At 39.8% G+C, this 12715-nt stretch overlaps 1 protein-coding gene across 6 annotated transcripts in view; it reads right to left on the bottom strand.

Annotated features, from left to right (window-relative positions):
* The window catches only part of PRR5 (proline rich 5), a 70973-nt gene that overhangs the window by 20254 nt on the left and 38004 nt on the right, over positions 1-12715 (bottom strand). For all 6 annotated transcript variants that reach the window (XM_039698273.1, XM_039698270.1, XM_039698271.1 and 3 more), the window contains 5 exons: positions 11288-11368; positions 6872-6920; positions 6157-6214; positions 3329-3420; positions 1399-1539 (listed from right to left, as the gene is read on the bottom strand). In XM_039698273.1, coding sequence (XP_039554207.1) covers positions 1399-1539; positions 3329-3420; positions 6157-6214; positions 6872-6920; positions 11288-11368 — 421 coding nt within the window. The remainder of the gene's footprint in view (positions 1-1398; positions 1540-3328; positions 3421-6156; positions 6215-6871; positions 6921-11287; positions 11369-12715) is intronic.

The raw sequence follows: 12715 nt of genomic DNA, 5'->3' as shown, positions 1-12715 counted from the left end.
GAAGAAGGTTTTTGCAATGGCACTGTCTTGTGTGGAGTCTCTGGTGTCTGCTAATGCAGCTGGGCTCATGGCTCAATCCCTGTGAATTCCTTGATGCCTCATTACACATTTAAGGCCATGCTGCAGCTTTTCCCTGAGGCTCCTCTCCTCTCTCCAGACACCAGTTTCCATGAGACTCCCATACTGTGTCACTGTGTCATAATCAGCCAGCAGTTTCAAGAAGCTTCTGGAAGGTGGGGTCTATGAGAAGGGAGACAAGACCAAGCCGACGTTCCTATATGATAAATATTTTTTTCCTGAGACAATTAGGCTAAGCACACCATAAACACCCCAACAAATGGACACTGACATATCACTGATTTCACTGAGAGGTGAAATCCCATTTCTTGACCCAGCAGACAGTATCTTGCTCCTTTCCTCCATTTTCAAAATTGGCCTCATTAGATTATCTTGCTCTTCAAAACAATTTCAGATACAGAACTATTTCATACTGTGATGAAGAGCAAAGAAACATTTATAAAAAAACCAGAAGCCATGAAAATCTCAATTCCCTCACCCTTTAAAAATCCACTCCTGGTTCTCACTTTCCCTTCTGCCTCATTTCTTTCTCTACATCATATCTCATGCTTTTATTTAATTAAGCAAATAAAAATATCTTAAAATTGCTTTTTGTCTGGATTTTCTCATTTTGTTTCTCCTGCTATTACACACACACAGAGAAAAAAATCTAACACTGAAGTCAAATACCAGTATCTGGTCCTAATGTTTTTATATTGTCAATTTTGACAGAATTTGGTTCCAGTGACCAAATATGACCATGATTCAACCATTGCTGTATTAATTGTATATTCACTTTGATGTCTATTCCAGATGTGAACATTGATATTCTGAACTGCTAATGCAGCAACACACAGCATCTAATGGAAATCATGTCATCACCACACACCTTGCAAAACTTCATGTTTCAAGGCCCAGCTGCAAAACAAGTCTGTACTCTCACACTCTCTTGATCTTACAGCATTTCTACAGTTGCTACTTTAAGATATTGGAGAGTTTCATTATTACAATTATCATATTATTTTATTATACCATTATATGTCACATTATTTATTATATTATTAGATAGTCTATACTAGATAACATATTAACATAGAGTATATGATTATTATTAAACTATTGGATAATTTAGAAAATAAGGTTAATAAGATTTTTTAGACACTAGACATTCGGATATTTGGATACTAGAATATTAGGATTTAGATATTATGACCATAGGAGCACAGAAGCTCTGGTATTCTGGGTAAGATATTTCCAATGAATGAGCAAAATCAGAGACTGTTTAAGAAGAGTTCAGCAATGCAGTACAGAAAGACAGGCTGAGAAAAGTAACCAATTTACCTGAAGTATTAACAGCATTTGAATAATAGAGGGTGGAACTCTGGCTCTGGAACGGGATAATGCATCTTCCAATTTGATATTGAGGGTAATTATATTCCTAAAATGCAGAAGAGCCAATTGCCGAACCGAGGGTTCCTTTCCCTTGGAAACACAAAGAAAGCAAGACCGATCATAAGCAGTGTGAAACAAGTTTCAAAATCCTCTGTTCAAATTCCTTCCTCCACTCCCAAGGGATTACAAGAATGGTAAATCCACACGAAACATGGAGAAAACATAACAAAGGACAGAGAGCAGCCCCCAAGTCAGCACAGTAAATCTGATTTGGCAGTAATGATCTCTACGGATGGCGACTGTGTCTGACTGCATGTGGAGAGGATGAAGGGTTGGGGTGGGATGAGAACTGGAATATTTTGTATTTTAACAGTTCATCGCAAATTAAATATATCATAAGTTAAAAAAAAAAGGTATGACTGCAAATTGGTTGAACTGCCATTATTTTGTAAGATTTTGAGTACTCCCTGCTTACTGTCTCCAAATTTGGCAGGAATCCTGACTCAGCCCACCTGTGGATACTCCTCTCTGTATTGTTTGAGAGAGTTCACTATAAAGCAGGAGCAGAGCTGGAGTTTCATACTGCATTTTCAAAGCCATCTGTCTTTGGTTCAGCAATACCTTCTCACTGAGGAAAGCTCCCAGCTGAAGAAAAAAACTCCAGCTCTGTCTGCAGAGAATAACGGTGCCCGCCTTACTTAGAGCTGTGAAACTGTTTCTCTTTCTGGCATTAGGGGTTTTTCCTTGGCTATACTTGGCTGTACATATGGGAGGTTTGGTATTCAACTGGAGTTGACTTAAGTCTGGAATAAATAAGCCTGACCCAACCTATTCCTTTTCACTTCCTAAATGATTTAAACTGAAGTAAAGAAGCCCCCAAATCTGCTTCAGTTGCTATGAATAGAAATTACAAGAGCACATAAGCACCAACTAGGCTTTTGGAACAAAATTCAGAACACGAGCAACAAGATCTATTTGAATTTACATGGGACTTAGGATTCTTAAATCCTCAAGGTTTCTTTGGAAATTCAAATAATTATTTCCATCTGATAGGGGATAAGACTTGTGTTACTAAAATATTTTAAGGCCTCAGATACATAACAGAGTCTAAATTCAGACTTCACACCTGTAACTGTCTGAAGATGCAAACAGTAATATTGTTAACTTTTGAGTAATCATTTTAGGCATAATGTCCACTTGAAAAAATGGGAGAAGGTTTCCCAAGTTTCCCCAGATGTACTCAGGCACCCAGTTCCCAATAAAATCTGTAGGCATCTATGAGCAACTGCGAAGATCACTTGCACCTGTGTGGAACAGATTTCCTTGAGACTTCAGTGATTAACAATACTTTCTGGCTATCACTACATTAGAAGATCAAGTACCTACTGTGCATTTAAAATTACTGGAGTCAAAATCTGTGCTCATCAAACTTCATTGACTTTTGCTGTCCACTTATCATAGCATAGAATTTTATCTCAGAAATACAATTCCTTTTGAAAAGTGGAGATACTTCAAAGACAAAATTCACATTGGAGAGAAGGAAATGCATATATTTAAATCAACAGAACTCCATTTATTTCACTGTGCAACACGTCAGTTTATCATTCATAACCTTTTTTGACTTTTAGTGTGATTGGCAGATGCACTAAACAGCCTTCCTGCTCTCTACTTTTGTTTTCTAAGTTCCCCTTCATCTTTTCCATCTGAGCCCTTCAAACCATTTGCATAAGTAACTTATTTGCATGACATGACTAAACAGAACAGCTGCACTGGGAGGCTGGCCCAAGGAGAGAGACTTAAGCATTGCATCAAGCTGCTGATGAACCTGTAAAGTTGCTTTTTCCAGTTTTTCAAGATTCTATGATAATAATTTTTTTACCTGTACGGGATAGAAAATAGCCTGCAGCATGGGCAGCACATCACTGAAGAAAAAATCCCAGGTTTCAGCTAATGTATCTAGCAGCTTCTGCCCTGCAAAAACACAAAACAAAATAGTGAAGAGTTTTGGTTGTTACCAGCTAGCTGGAAAAAGTAAAACATGCAGGAAACAATGTGAATGTGCTATATGCCAAGATGAATCATGCAGCACAACTATTAGTAGTATGGAATTAGTTTTCCATAGTGGTGTATCAGATCCTTCCATATTTGTGTCTTTTCAGGTGACTCATCCAATATTTTTAATAAACTCAGAGTCTGAGGTTACTCAGGAAAACCCTGTGAAGAATGAAGAGTAATGGCCCAGGTTACGTCTTCCTCTTGCAGTAATACTTGCTGGACAGGACTTTGGAGGAGAGCAGGGGGAGAACACAGCAGGTTAAATGTGGAAGCACTCCTGCAGAGGGACTTACCCAACTGTGCTCCCTCCAGCCTTTCAAGCTGCAGGGCAGTAGAGCAAACCACGCTCTGTGGAGGTGCTTTGTAAAGCACCCTCTCAAACTGATCCCTTGTAGCTTTTCCACTGCTCCCTGTTCCCTTTACACAGAAAATCTCACCCAAGTCCATGGAAAAGAACAATCGTAGGGCTGTAATTTTTACTCTAACTTTCAAGCCTTGCACTTAGAATTTGCTATGGGGTGAGTTCCCCACTGTCCTCACAACAAGGCCACCTCCATGTCCATTCCTTCCCAAGCTGCAGCCACCTGGAATCCTGCCCAGCAGAATCTGGAGAAGCTCTGGCCAGGCTGTACAACCAAGTTGGAAATGCAGGAGCCAAGATCCCAGAGGAAATCTGGTTCAATAGGTGGGTTCTGTCTTCAGATCCCTGTTCCCCAAAATGGCCCACGTGACCTTGGACAAGCTCTTTACCATCCCTATAACCTCAGCCCAGCTGTGAGAGGAGAGCAATGCCCCTGCACCTCCACCAGCAAGTGTTATGGAGGACATGACATCAGAGATTCTGATGTATCCAGACATGACAATATGACTTACCAAGAAGCAAATTCAGTAGCAACCAATCAGTATTGTTACTGGTGTCAGAATGTGATGCTATTCTTAATTTTAGTATTACCGCATTACTTGGAGCCTTATCTAGGGAGTATTTTGCTCAGAATTACACACATATCACAAAGCAATTATGCATGAAAGCATCAACACTGCTAACAGCACTCAGAGTTAGCTAATCTCTATTATGGGATACTTGATCCCCCTGCCTTTTTGGTAAAAAAACAAAATTAGTTTAAAATCAGCAGCTTGCTGAAATTTGGTATTTCCTAAACATGGTCCTATAATTGAAAGCCCTTTAGTGGTCTCACATTTTAGGTTTTCATCTAAGCTTTGATCTCAAACACCACATACAGTATTTTTGATTTTCAAGCTGGTAATACTGGAGGGGGGGAAGATTGGATGTAGGTAGGTCTGTATCTCATTTGCTGATTTACTTATAAAACAACTTCCTTTGTGATTTACAAAGCAGCTATGAAGACCCTGCAATCCCTACAGCTCCCCTTGTGCTTTCCAAGCTGTTATTTTATATGACTGAGGAATTTGGTGTTCAGCTTAAGGACTTTCAGTACTTTTTTGTGAGCTTTGGGGTTTTTAATGTGATGCTGGTTCTCTTTTTGCGATGTTCAGGGCTACTCTCTTTTCACCAGAAAAGCTTTATTCCATAACACCACCTTAATCTGATCAACTGTACTGTCAGTAATGAAAGGTCACTTCCAGGAGTTATAGATAGCTGAGACTAATGAAAACAACAATCTCCAAGCTCCTGCTTAAGCAGTATATTTAGACTAAGTGACATTATGACTACAGATTTGGAAAGGAAAGATGCATTTCTTTGAAACTGCCTTCATTACTCAAAGATCTTTAGAATGTTTACATGGGCAAAAATTCTTGAAGCTATTATGAAACCATTTCACCGTCTGATGTACAGAATCACAGAATTGTTTAGGTTGGAAAAGATCTCCAAGATCATTAAATCCAGCCATGAAGCCATCACTACCAAGGCCACCTCTAAGCCATGTCCCCAAGTGCCACACCCACGTGACTTTTAAATACCTGCAGGGTTAGTGACTCCACCACTGCGCTGGGCAGCCATTCCAATGCCTGAACAACTCCTTTGGTGAAGAAATTATAACATGTAATCTAAGCCTCCCCTGGCACAATCTGCATGCCAAATCTAGTACAGGATAGTATATTTAACAATACATCTAAACACCACATAATAACTGAAGACAAAATATTGGTGACTATAAAGCAACACACTGGGTGGAAGTTTATCCTTGATTTTACTTCCAGAGGTGGCATCTCCAAGTAAACAGGTGAATGAAGCCTTGCCTTTAAAACAAGAGAGACAGTGCCTGACCTCATTTATGCCAGCATGACTCCAGAATAACTCTTAAAACAAGCTACAGTATTTTTTTGGACTTAGATACTTAAACTAAGTGGGATCTTTGTACTTAGTTTTTTCTTTATTATGTATCTCAGTCCAATTTCACATTTCCTGAGCAGGATGTAACTGAAGGAGAAGGAAGTGTCCTTGCTGGAGGCAATCCTTCCCTGACTCCTTCAATTCTCCTCTAGGCAATCCCCTCCCCTTTATGAAGGGTGATGAGAGCACCAAGGCAGGACCCAACAACAGACTGTAGGAATGGATTGAGACAAACTAATCCATAGTCCCAGGAAGATCGTGGAAAGCATGCCAGTGCCTCCAGAATGCATCTGCTAAAACACCTGTGACATACATAGCCATGCTAAAATCCAAGTTACCTTCATAAAACCAGATCTTGTCCCTTAGGATCACCATGCCTTTTGTGAGCAGCTGATTCTGTAAATAAAATACAGACTGCATTTACTCAATTCTGTACTTCCCTACAACCATCACATTTCACATTTAGATCATTCTTAACTTTAGACAGTGAAGGGGGTCTTTTATTTTAAAAATTAATCATCAAAGAACTCTTGCTGTGTCCATCTTATTTAACTCACTTGGGACACTTGTGAAATGATGCTATGGTCACCTGCTGTTTTTAGGACAGAGGATGTATTTTGTGCAGTACAAAGTGCTTCCTGAATTTCAAATCACTGACCTACAAAACAGGTACTTAGAGAAGCAGAGAGAATATTGCTTCAACAGACAGTGGTACCTACTTCCAAAAGTCTTTTCCAGTAACTCTATTGCAATGAACTTCACTAGTTTACTCCAGGAGTTCAATTTTAAGCTAAAACCCAATGTCTGAAATCTTAAGAAAGACAGCAGTTACCTACAGAAACACCATGACAGGTTGGGCTTTCCTTATCTAACTAGATTTATGTATACAAAATCCCAATCTCATTAATCTATTAATTTCAAAACCACAGATAAGTCAGTGGACATCTCTGAATGGTTTCAAGGGTCTCCAGGTCATCATTTAGAGTGGGCAAAATTATTTTTCTCAGTAACATAAAACAGAATTGGACTTAAATAAAGAAAACATAGGCCTACCTGCAGATACTCAGTGAAAAATGATCCCAGTTCTGTTTTCAGTAATTGTCTGTATTAAAAAGAGCAAGAAAAGAATCTGTGTAATCAGCAAATCACATTAGCTGCACATTGCATGAATGAGGGGAAGTCACTAATAGCAAATTAATTTAGTATGGGCACAGAGACTGTCATTAATGACTAACTACAAAGAGAGCAAACAGGGTCAACAATACCAAGACTCAAAACAGGATTTTGTGTGTTGAAAAATATTTGCTGTCATTTTAGATGCCTCAATTGCACACATGAAAGGAAAATAAGATTCGATGAAAGAGGATGCTTTCCATCCCATGCCCACTCAGGAGACTACACGGCTGAAGTTTCATATGGTTTCAATGAAAAAGTAGGGAGGAATTTAACAGTTCAGCTCTGCCCTTCGTGATCCCTCTACACTAAAACCTACAAAGCAACCACAGAGAGCAACTAAAACTCCCATGCAAAACAAAATCCCACAAACTCTCAAATTCAGAAACTGAATTCAGCTCGGTCCGTAAGCCTGTTTGTACCCAGGTAAAACTCACGTGTGTTATTTAAAGCACACATGCTGGATGCTAGATAACTCTCCAGTCAGGTCACTATTTAGATGCCTAATTGACAGCTCAGACCTTATAGAGGACAGCTCCGGCAACACCCTGGGACTCTGCCCTCAACAGTAATACTGACAAGCCCTCGGCAGGGGTTAAAAACCACCTCACTCAAAGGCTGCTCAAGTTCCAGTGCCTTAAAAGAAGTCAAGGAGAACGAGGTTGTGATAGCCAAATTGTACTGTGTTCACTCCAAGTGGAGATTTCCTTCCAATGAGGTGACATTTTTCTAGATCACAAGTGATGAGACCAAACGTTCATCATACTTTGAACATGGACAGACAGACCATTTTTAGGCTGAATCAACAAGAAAGTTGCAGATTTGAATTTTCCTGTGAGAGTGACAATTTATTCTCATGTATCTCCTTGTGCCACTATTTCAAGAAAATACTGGTACCTTATGATGACAGATCTTGCTTGATTTTCTACCCTCTCCTCGCACTAGCAGCTCCAGATGGATTCCTCACAGGCTCAAAGAGGTGATGTGCAGCTACCTTTCCTTTTAGCATTTTAGGTTCTACTGGTAAATTCTGGTATTTAGGTCAGGAAATAAAAATGTACATTCTACTTATCCAACATCCAGCTCTCTGATAAAACAAGATCCCACCACACTTCCATTTTTTCAACTGAACTCAAACAACCAGCCTGTAGGCAGTTATATGCACTAGAGTACACCACAGCAGGCCTACATTTACATCTTAGTTTACAGGGCAAAAGAACTGACAGCACAATTCATGCATCTTGCTTTTTCAATCCGTCATAATACTTCAAGCTACTTAATTAATTTCTAGTGAAACAGTGAGGGCCTCAGGCTAGATCAGAACACTGGTGTTTGATATTCTTTGCATATATTCATTTAAAAGAGATCCACAACAAAACTGGATCCAAGACATTGCTTGCAGTTTCTTTTTCATCCTTTCTTAATTTCCTTTAACAAAAACCAGTTAGGCTGTCAGATTCTGGATAATTCCAATTGCTGACCAACCTTATCTAGACATGCGGATATCGTGGTGGAATCCAGGTAAAAATGTGACTAAACCTCAAGGAGATCCCTGACCAGAGAGCAGATCTTATTTCAAGTACATTTGATTTTTTAAAGCAAACATTTTGCATTCATAAACTTTTCCATCATTGATATCAAGTCTTCATTGCCTGTTTAATGACTTAATAAATTAAGATGATAATAAAAATTCCCTTAAAATGTGCTAAAATAGCTCCTAACTTTTTCTTTTCCCTGATGCTGCTTCATTGGTTCATGTTAAAATTAACTCTTGCAACTTTACTCAGAATGGAAAGTGTAACACTGCATAATAGATGTTAAAGAAAGTTGAATGAAGCAAACAAGTGATTTTACTGGGTATGAACTCTGGCTGCAAAAGAGGAAATGCCACTAAAAATGTGCTTTGTTTGCATCGCATCAGCATCCTGAAACTCAGAAAAGAGGTAGCTATAAATATGCATTAGCTGTAATACAGGACATCCAGCTTCCACTGTGTTTCCCTTCGCTTCTTTTTCTTCTCTGTTTTAAAAGCAGTCAAAATAAACCCTTTGAAATGACAAATGGTACATGAAATTAAAAAGGAGAAAACACTATTTGATTATTAATATTGCAGACATGGACCAAGACAAAACTAAACAGTCCAAATATGCATGGAGATTTTCATTACTAGACTTTTGACTCAGTCTCCTAATAAATCCTGCAATAAGGGCCCAGAAGGAGGAGTGCACAGGTCACATATTGGTGATACTCCCAGTAGCTGGGACTTTACTGTGCTTCATCAGCTTCAGCAGAGGAACTCAGGAGCTCCAGCAGTGTGAGAGAGACTCAACTCCCACACTGGTTTTTTGCAACAGGGATTCTGAGGGCTGTGTATATGAGTCTGTATTTAAGGCCACTTAAATACAAATTCCTGGCCAGAGGAGTGCAAGAATGGTGTCAAAAGGCATTGGTGTAAACAAGTGGCAGCTCTTACGAGCCAAACTTAAAAGAAAAGTAAACGGTACAGGACAAATTTGCACCCACTGTTGTTTCCTTAAATAATCAGGGTTCAAAACCTCGAGATGAGTGTTCAGAAGAAGTTTTACGTATTTGTTGGCATGTATGTGACACATGGTAGTTGAATATACCTAACACTCCTGTGTGCAAATATTGTTCAAATATTTACACTTGATCTGTGAGTCAACTTGGATATTCAAGGGTTTATTATGAAAAATATTTCCGAATGTGCTCCAATAAAAGTGGTAAAGTAAAATAACTTATTTTACTGTCCTGTAACTATTAAAAAAAAAAAAAAACCTAACTAATTTTAACCATTTACCCGAACACTTCCACACTAGAATTCTGCCCAGTGGAAATAATGGACTTGTGTCTCATTTTGTACTCGTGGGAAAATGCATCTAAAGCAACCATGAGGCAAGCATACACTTGTTCCCCTTCTGAGTCATGTTTATGTATCAGGTATTTTTATACTCAATAATTACATCAACTCAAAGAAAGTTATTTTGAAGTAAATAACAAAAGCAGTAAGACAGGTATTTTTGGCATGTATCGAATCAGTAATTTCATCATCAGCTCAGGCATAAGGCACCAGGCGTTCTCCCTGAAGTGAGCTATCAGCTGAGATACCAACAAAGCAGCATTATCCCTATCCAAACAAAAACAAATGGGCCTTTCAAGTGGCAGTAAAAGCCCTTCATAAAATGGAAAAAAAAAATCAGTGCATTTCTAGTCAGCTTGCATGTTCAGCCACATGAGATGCTGCAATAAATTCAACTCAACTATGTTACCAAGCATGATTGTGGTGCAGGGTTTATAGCCAAGTAAATTAAAGCAAAATTTGGGCACACTTCTATCTGTTTGTTGGTTCATACCAGATTATATTTGTCTGACACATCAGCAGAAAATTTTTTCTCTTCTGTCTCTCACCAGCAGATGAGCATATTAAGGGAAATGCATTTGGCCAAGAAATCTCAGTCCAGAAGTACCTTTTTTGTCATTCAGATAAAGCTGAAAATTCTAAAGGCACTTACAATAATAACATTGATTAACCATTATTCCACTAAGTTACTCAACATGATTGATGGATCATGCTAACTGACAGACATCCTAGAAAAGCTACTCTTTGTATGTCATTTTCTCACCAGCAATGTAAAAAATAACTGAAGAGTGAGTTTATTTTAATTTCAAGAAGAGCAACACAGGCCCAATATCATCTGGCTGGACTTTTCTGAAGACATTTTCACAATTAAAGGAACCAGACTGAGCCAACTATCCCAGACTGGAAATCAGACAGGACAGATAAATCCAGAATATCTATGAATTCTGGGGAATATACTGGAGAGTCTGACTTCAGTGCCCAGACAGAGTAGCAATAAGCAGTAAGGGAAAGGGAATAACTAACGATCATACCTGAAGACAGCTAGGGAATGTAATAAGCTGTCTATCTTTTGTAAGTGCAGATTCTTTTCCACATTTATTTTATAAAGCATTGGACAAATTTCTATAAGTAAGTCTGCTACTTTGCCCTTGCCAGTGAGAAGGTTTGGTAAGTAATAATAAGTGCTGAAAAAGTAGTAAAATGTGAAGTGCTACAAATCCAGATAACAGCTTGTATCTTGGTAAATTTTCTTTTCAACTGTACCTTAAATAACTGAGCAATTACTGAGGCACAATGGACTGCACTGGTCAAAACTGCCACTGGGAGAACAACCTGAGCGCTCTGCAGAAGCTGAGTGTGAGGGCTGGAAGCAGCACTGAGCCCCCGGCTGGAAACGCCCTGCGCGGCCGGGGTCTTACCTGACTCCTTCATTGAGGTTGTACAGCTCATGGTCTGGGAGACCCTTACGCTGGAATACTGCTATCACTCCATTGTGGATACTGAAAGAGGAAATGAAGAGTCATCAGCGCCCAGCAAGATTTGAGAAGGGTATCACCTCCACAATTATCCTAGCATTTCTGTCTAGACACTTCAGGACCTTTTAAAAGTCACAGGTGACTTCTGCTACTCCACCCATCCCAGATGCCTAAAAGGAAATTACTGCCTAGAAAATAGATAACATCTTTGAAAATCAGTTCCTTTTGATTTGTTCCAGCTCAGTGACTTCAACAGCTGCACATCTGAAATCAGTAATTTCAAAAACTTAAGCCAGCATTTTAAAGTACTTCAAGTATATCGACTGTAACTTTTAATACACTCACATATTAAGTACATTTGAAGCATTTGAAACTATAGTTTTTATCTCTATGGCTCAGTAGAGAAACAATTAACAGCTTCCATTGCACTGGAGTCTGTGCAAGGCAGCAGCAATCAACTTTAGAACTCTGGAAAGCAGGACAAGGACCAGATCCTCCCATCCTGTGCATATGAGGGTGTGGGTTGCTGTGCCTTGTCAAGAAGAGCTAAAGATGGTCAGTATCTGGTATAAGGTCTCCAGGGGATTGCTTCTGGTGGAAGAAGAGCTTATCACAGAATCACAGGATGTCCTGGCTTGGAAAGGATCTAAAGATCATCCTGTCCCACCCCCTGACATGGGCAAGGACACCCTCCATTAGAGCAGATTGCTCCAAGTCCCATCCAACCTGGCTTTGAATGCTTCTAGGGATGAGGCAGCCACAGCTTCTCTGGGGACCCTGTGCCAGGGCGTCACCACTCTCACAGGGAATATGGGAAATTCCTTCCTAATACCCAATCTCAACCCACTCTCTGTCAGTTTGAAGACATTCTCCCTTTTCCTGTCATCACATGTCCTTGTAATATGTCTCTCCCCTTTCTTGTAGGCTCCGTTCAGGTGCTGAAGACTTGGTCAGCTCTGGCCTGACCCAGGGCCAGATCCAGCTGCACAGAGCTGCTCCCAGTGCAAGGGGATGGCATTGCAGGAGCTATGCCAGGCAGCAGCAGAGATTGCCTTGGGAATGCCAGTGTCCACATTAAACTTTCCCAGGCCCATGCTAAGACAGCACCTTTCAATGCTGGCTGGGAGCAGAGGATTGGTTGGAAGGTAAACTCCACACTGTTCACTGAGAGATTCAATATGCAGGCACACAACAGCAAAGAGATGCACTATCAGAAAAGCTCAGCCACCTCCATCTAAGGAAAAGGAAATGAAAGTGGCAGGTGAAGGGTCTGACCCGCTCTGGAGAAATACAGATGCAGACAGAAACAAGAACAATGATCCTCTTCTCTCTTGTGTTCCTTTGAGGATGTTTCCAAGGCTTTACACACGA

Source organism: Passer montanus, unplaced genomic scaffold, assembly GCF_014805655.1.
Source record: "Passer montanus isolate IOZ18808 unplaced genomic scaffold, ASM1480565v1 scaffold122, whole genome shotgun sequence".
Taxonomy (NCBI): Eukaryota; Metazoa; Chordata; class Aves; order Passeriformes; family Passeridae; genus Passer; species Passer montanus.
Note: the sequence above shows the minus strand (reverse complement) of the source record. Positions and strands in the feature narration are given on the sequence as shown.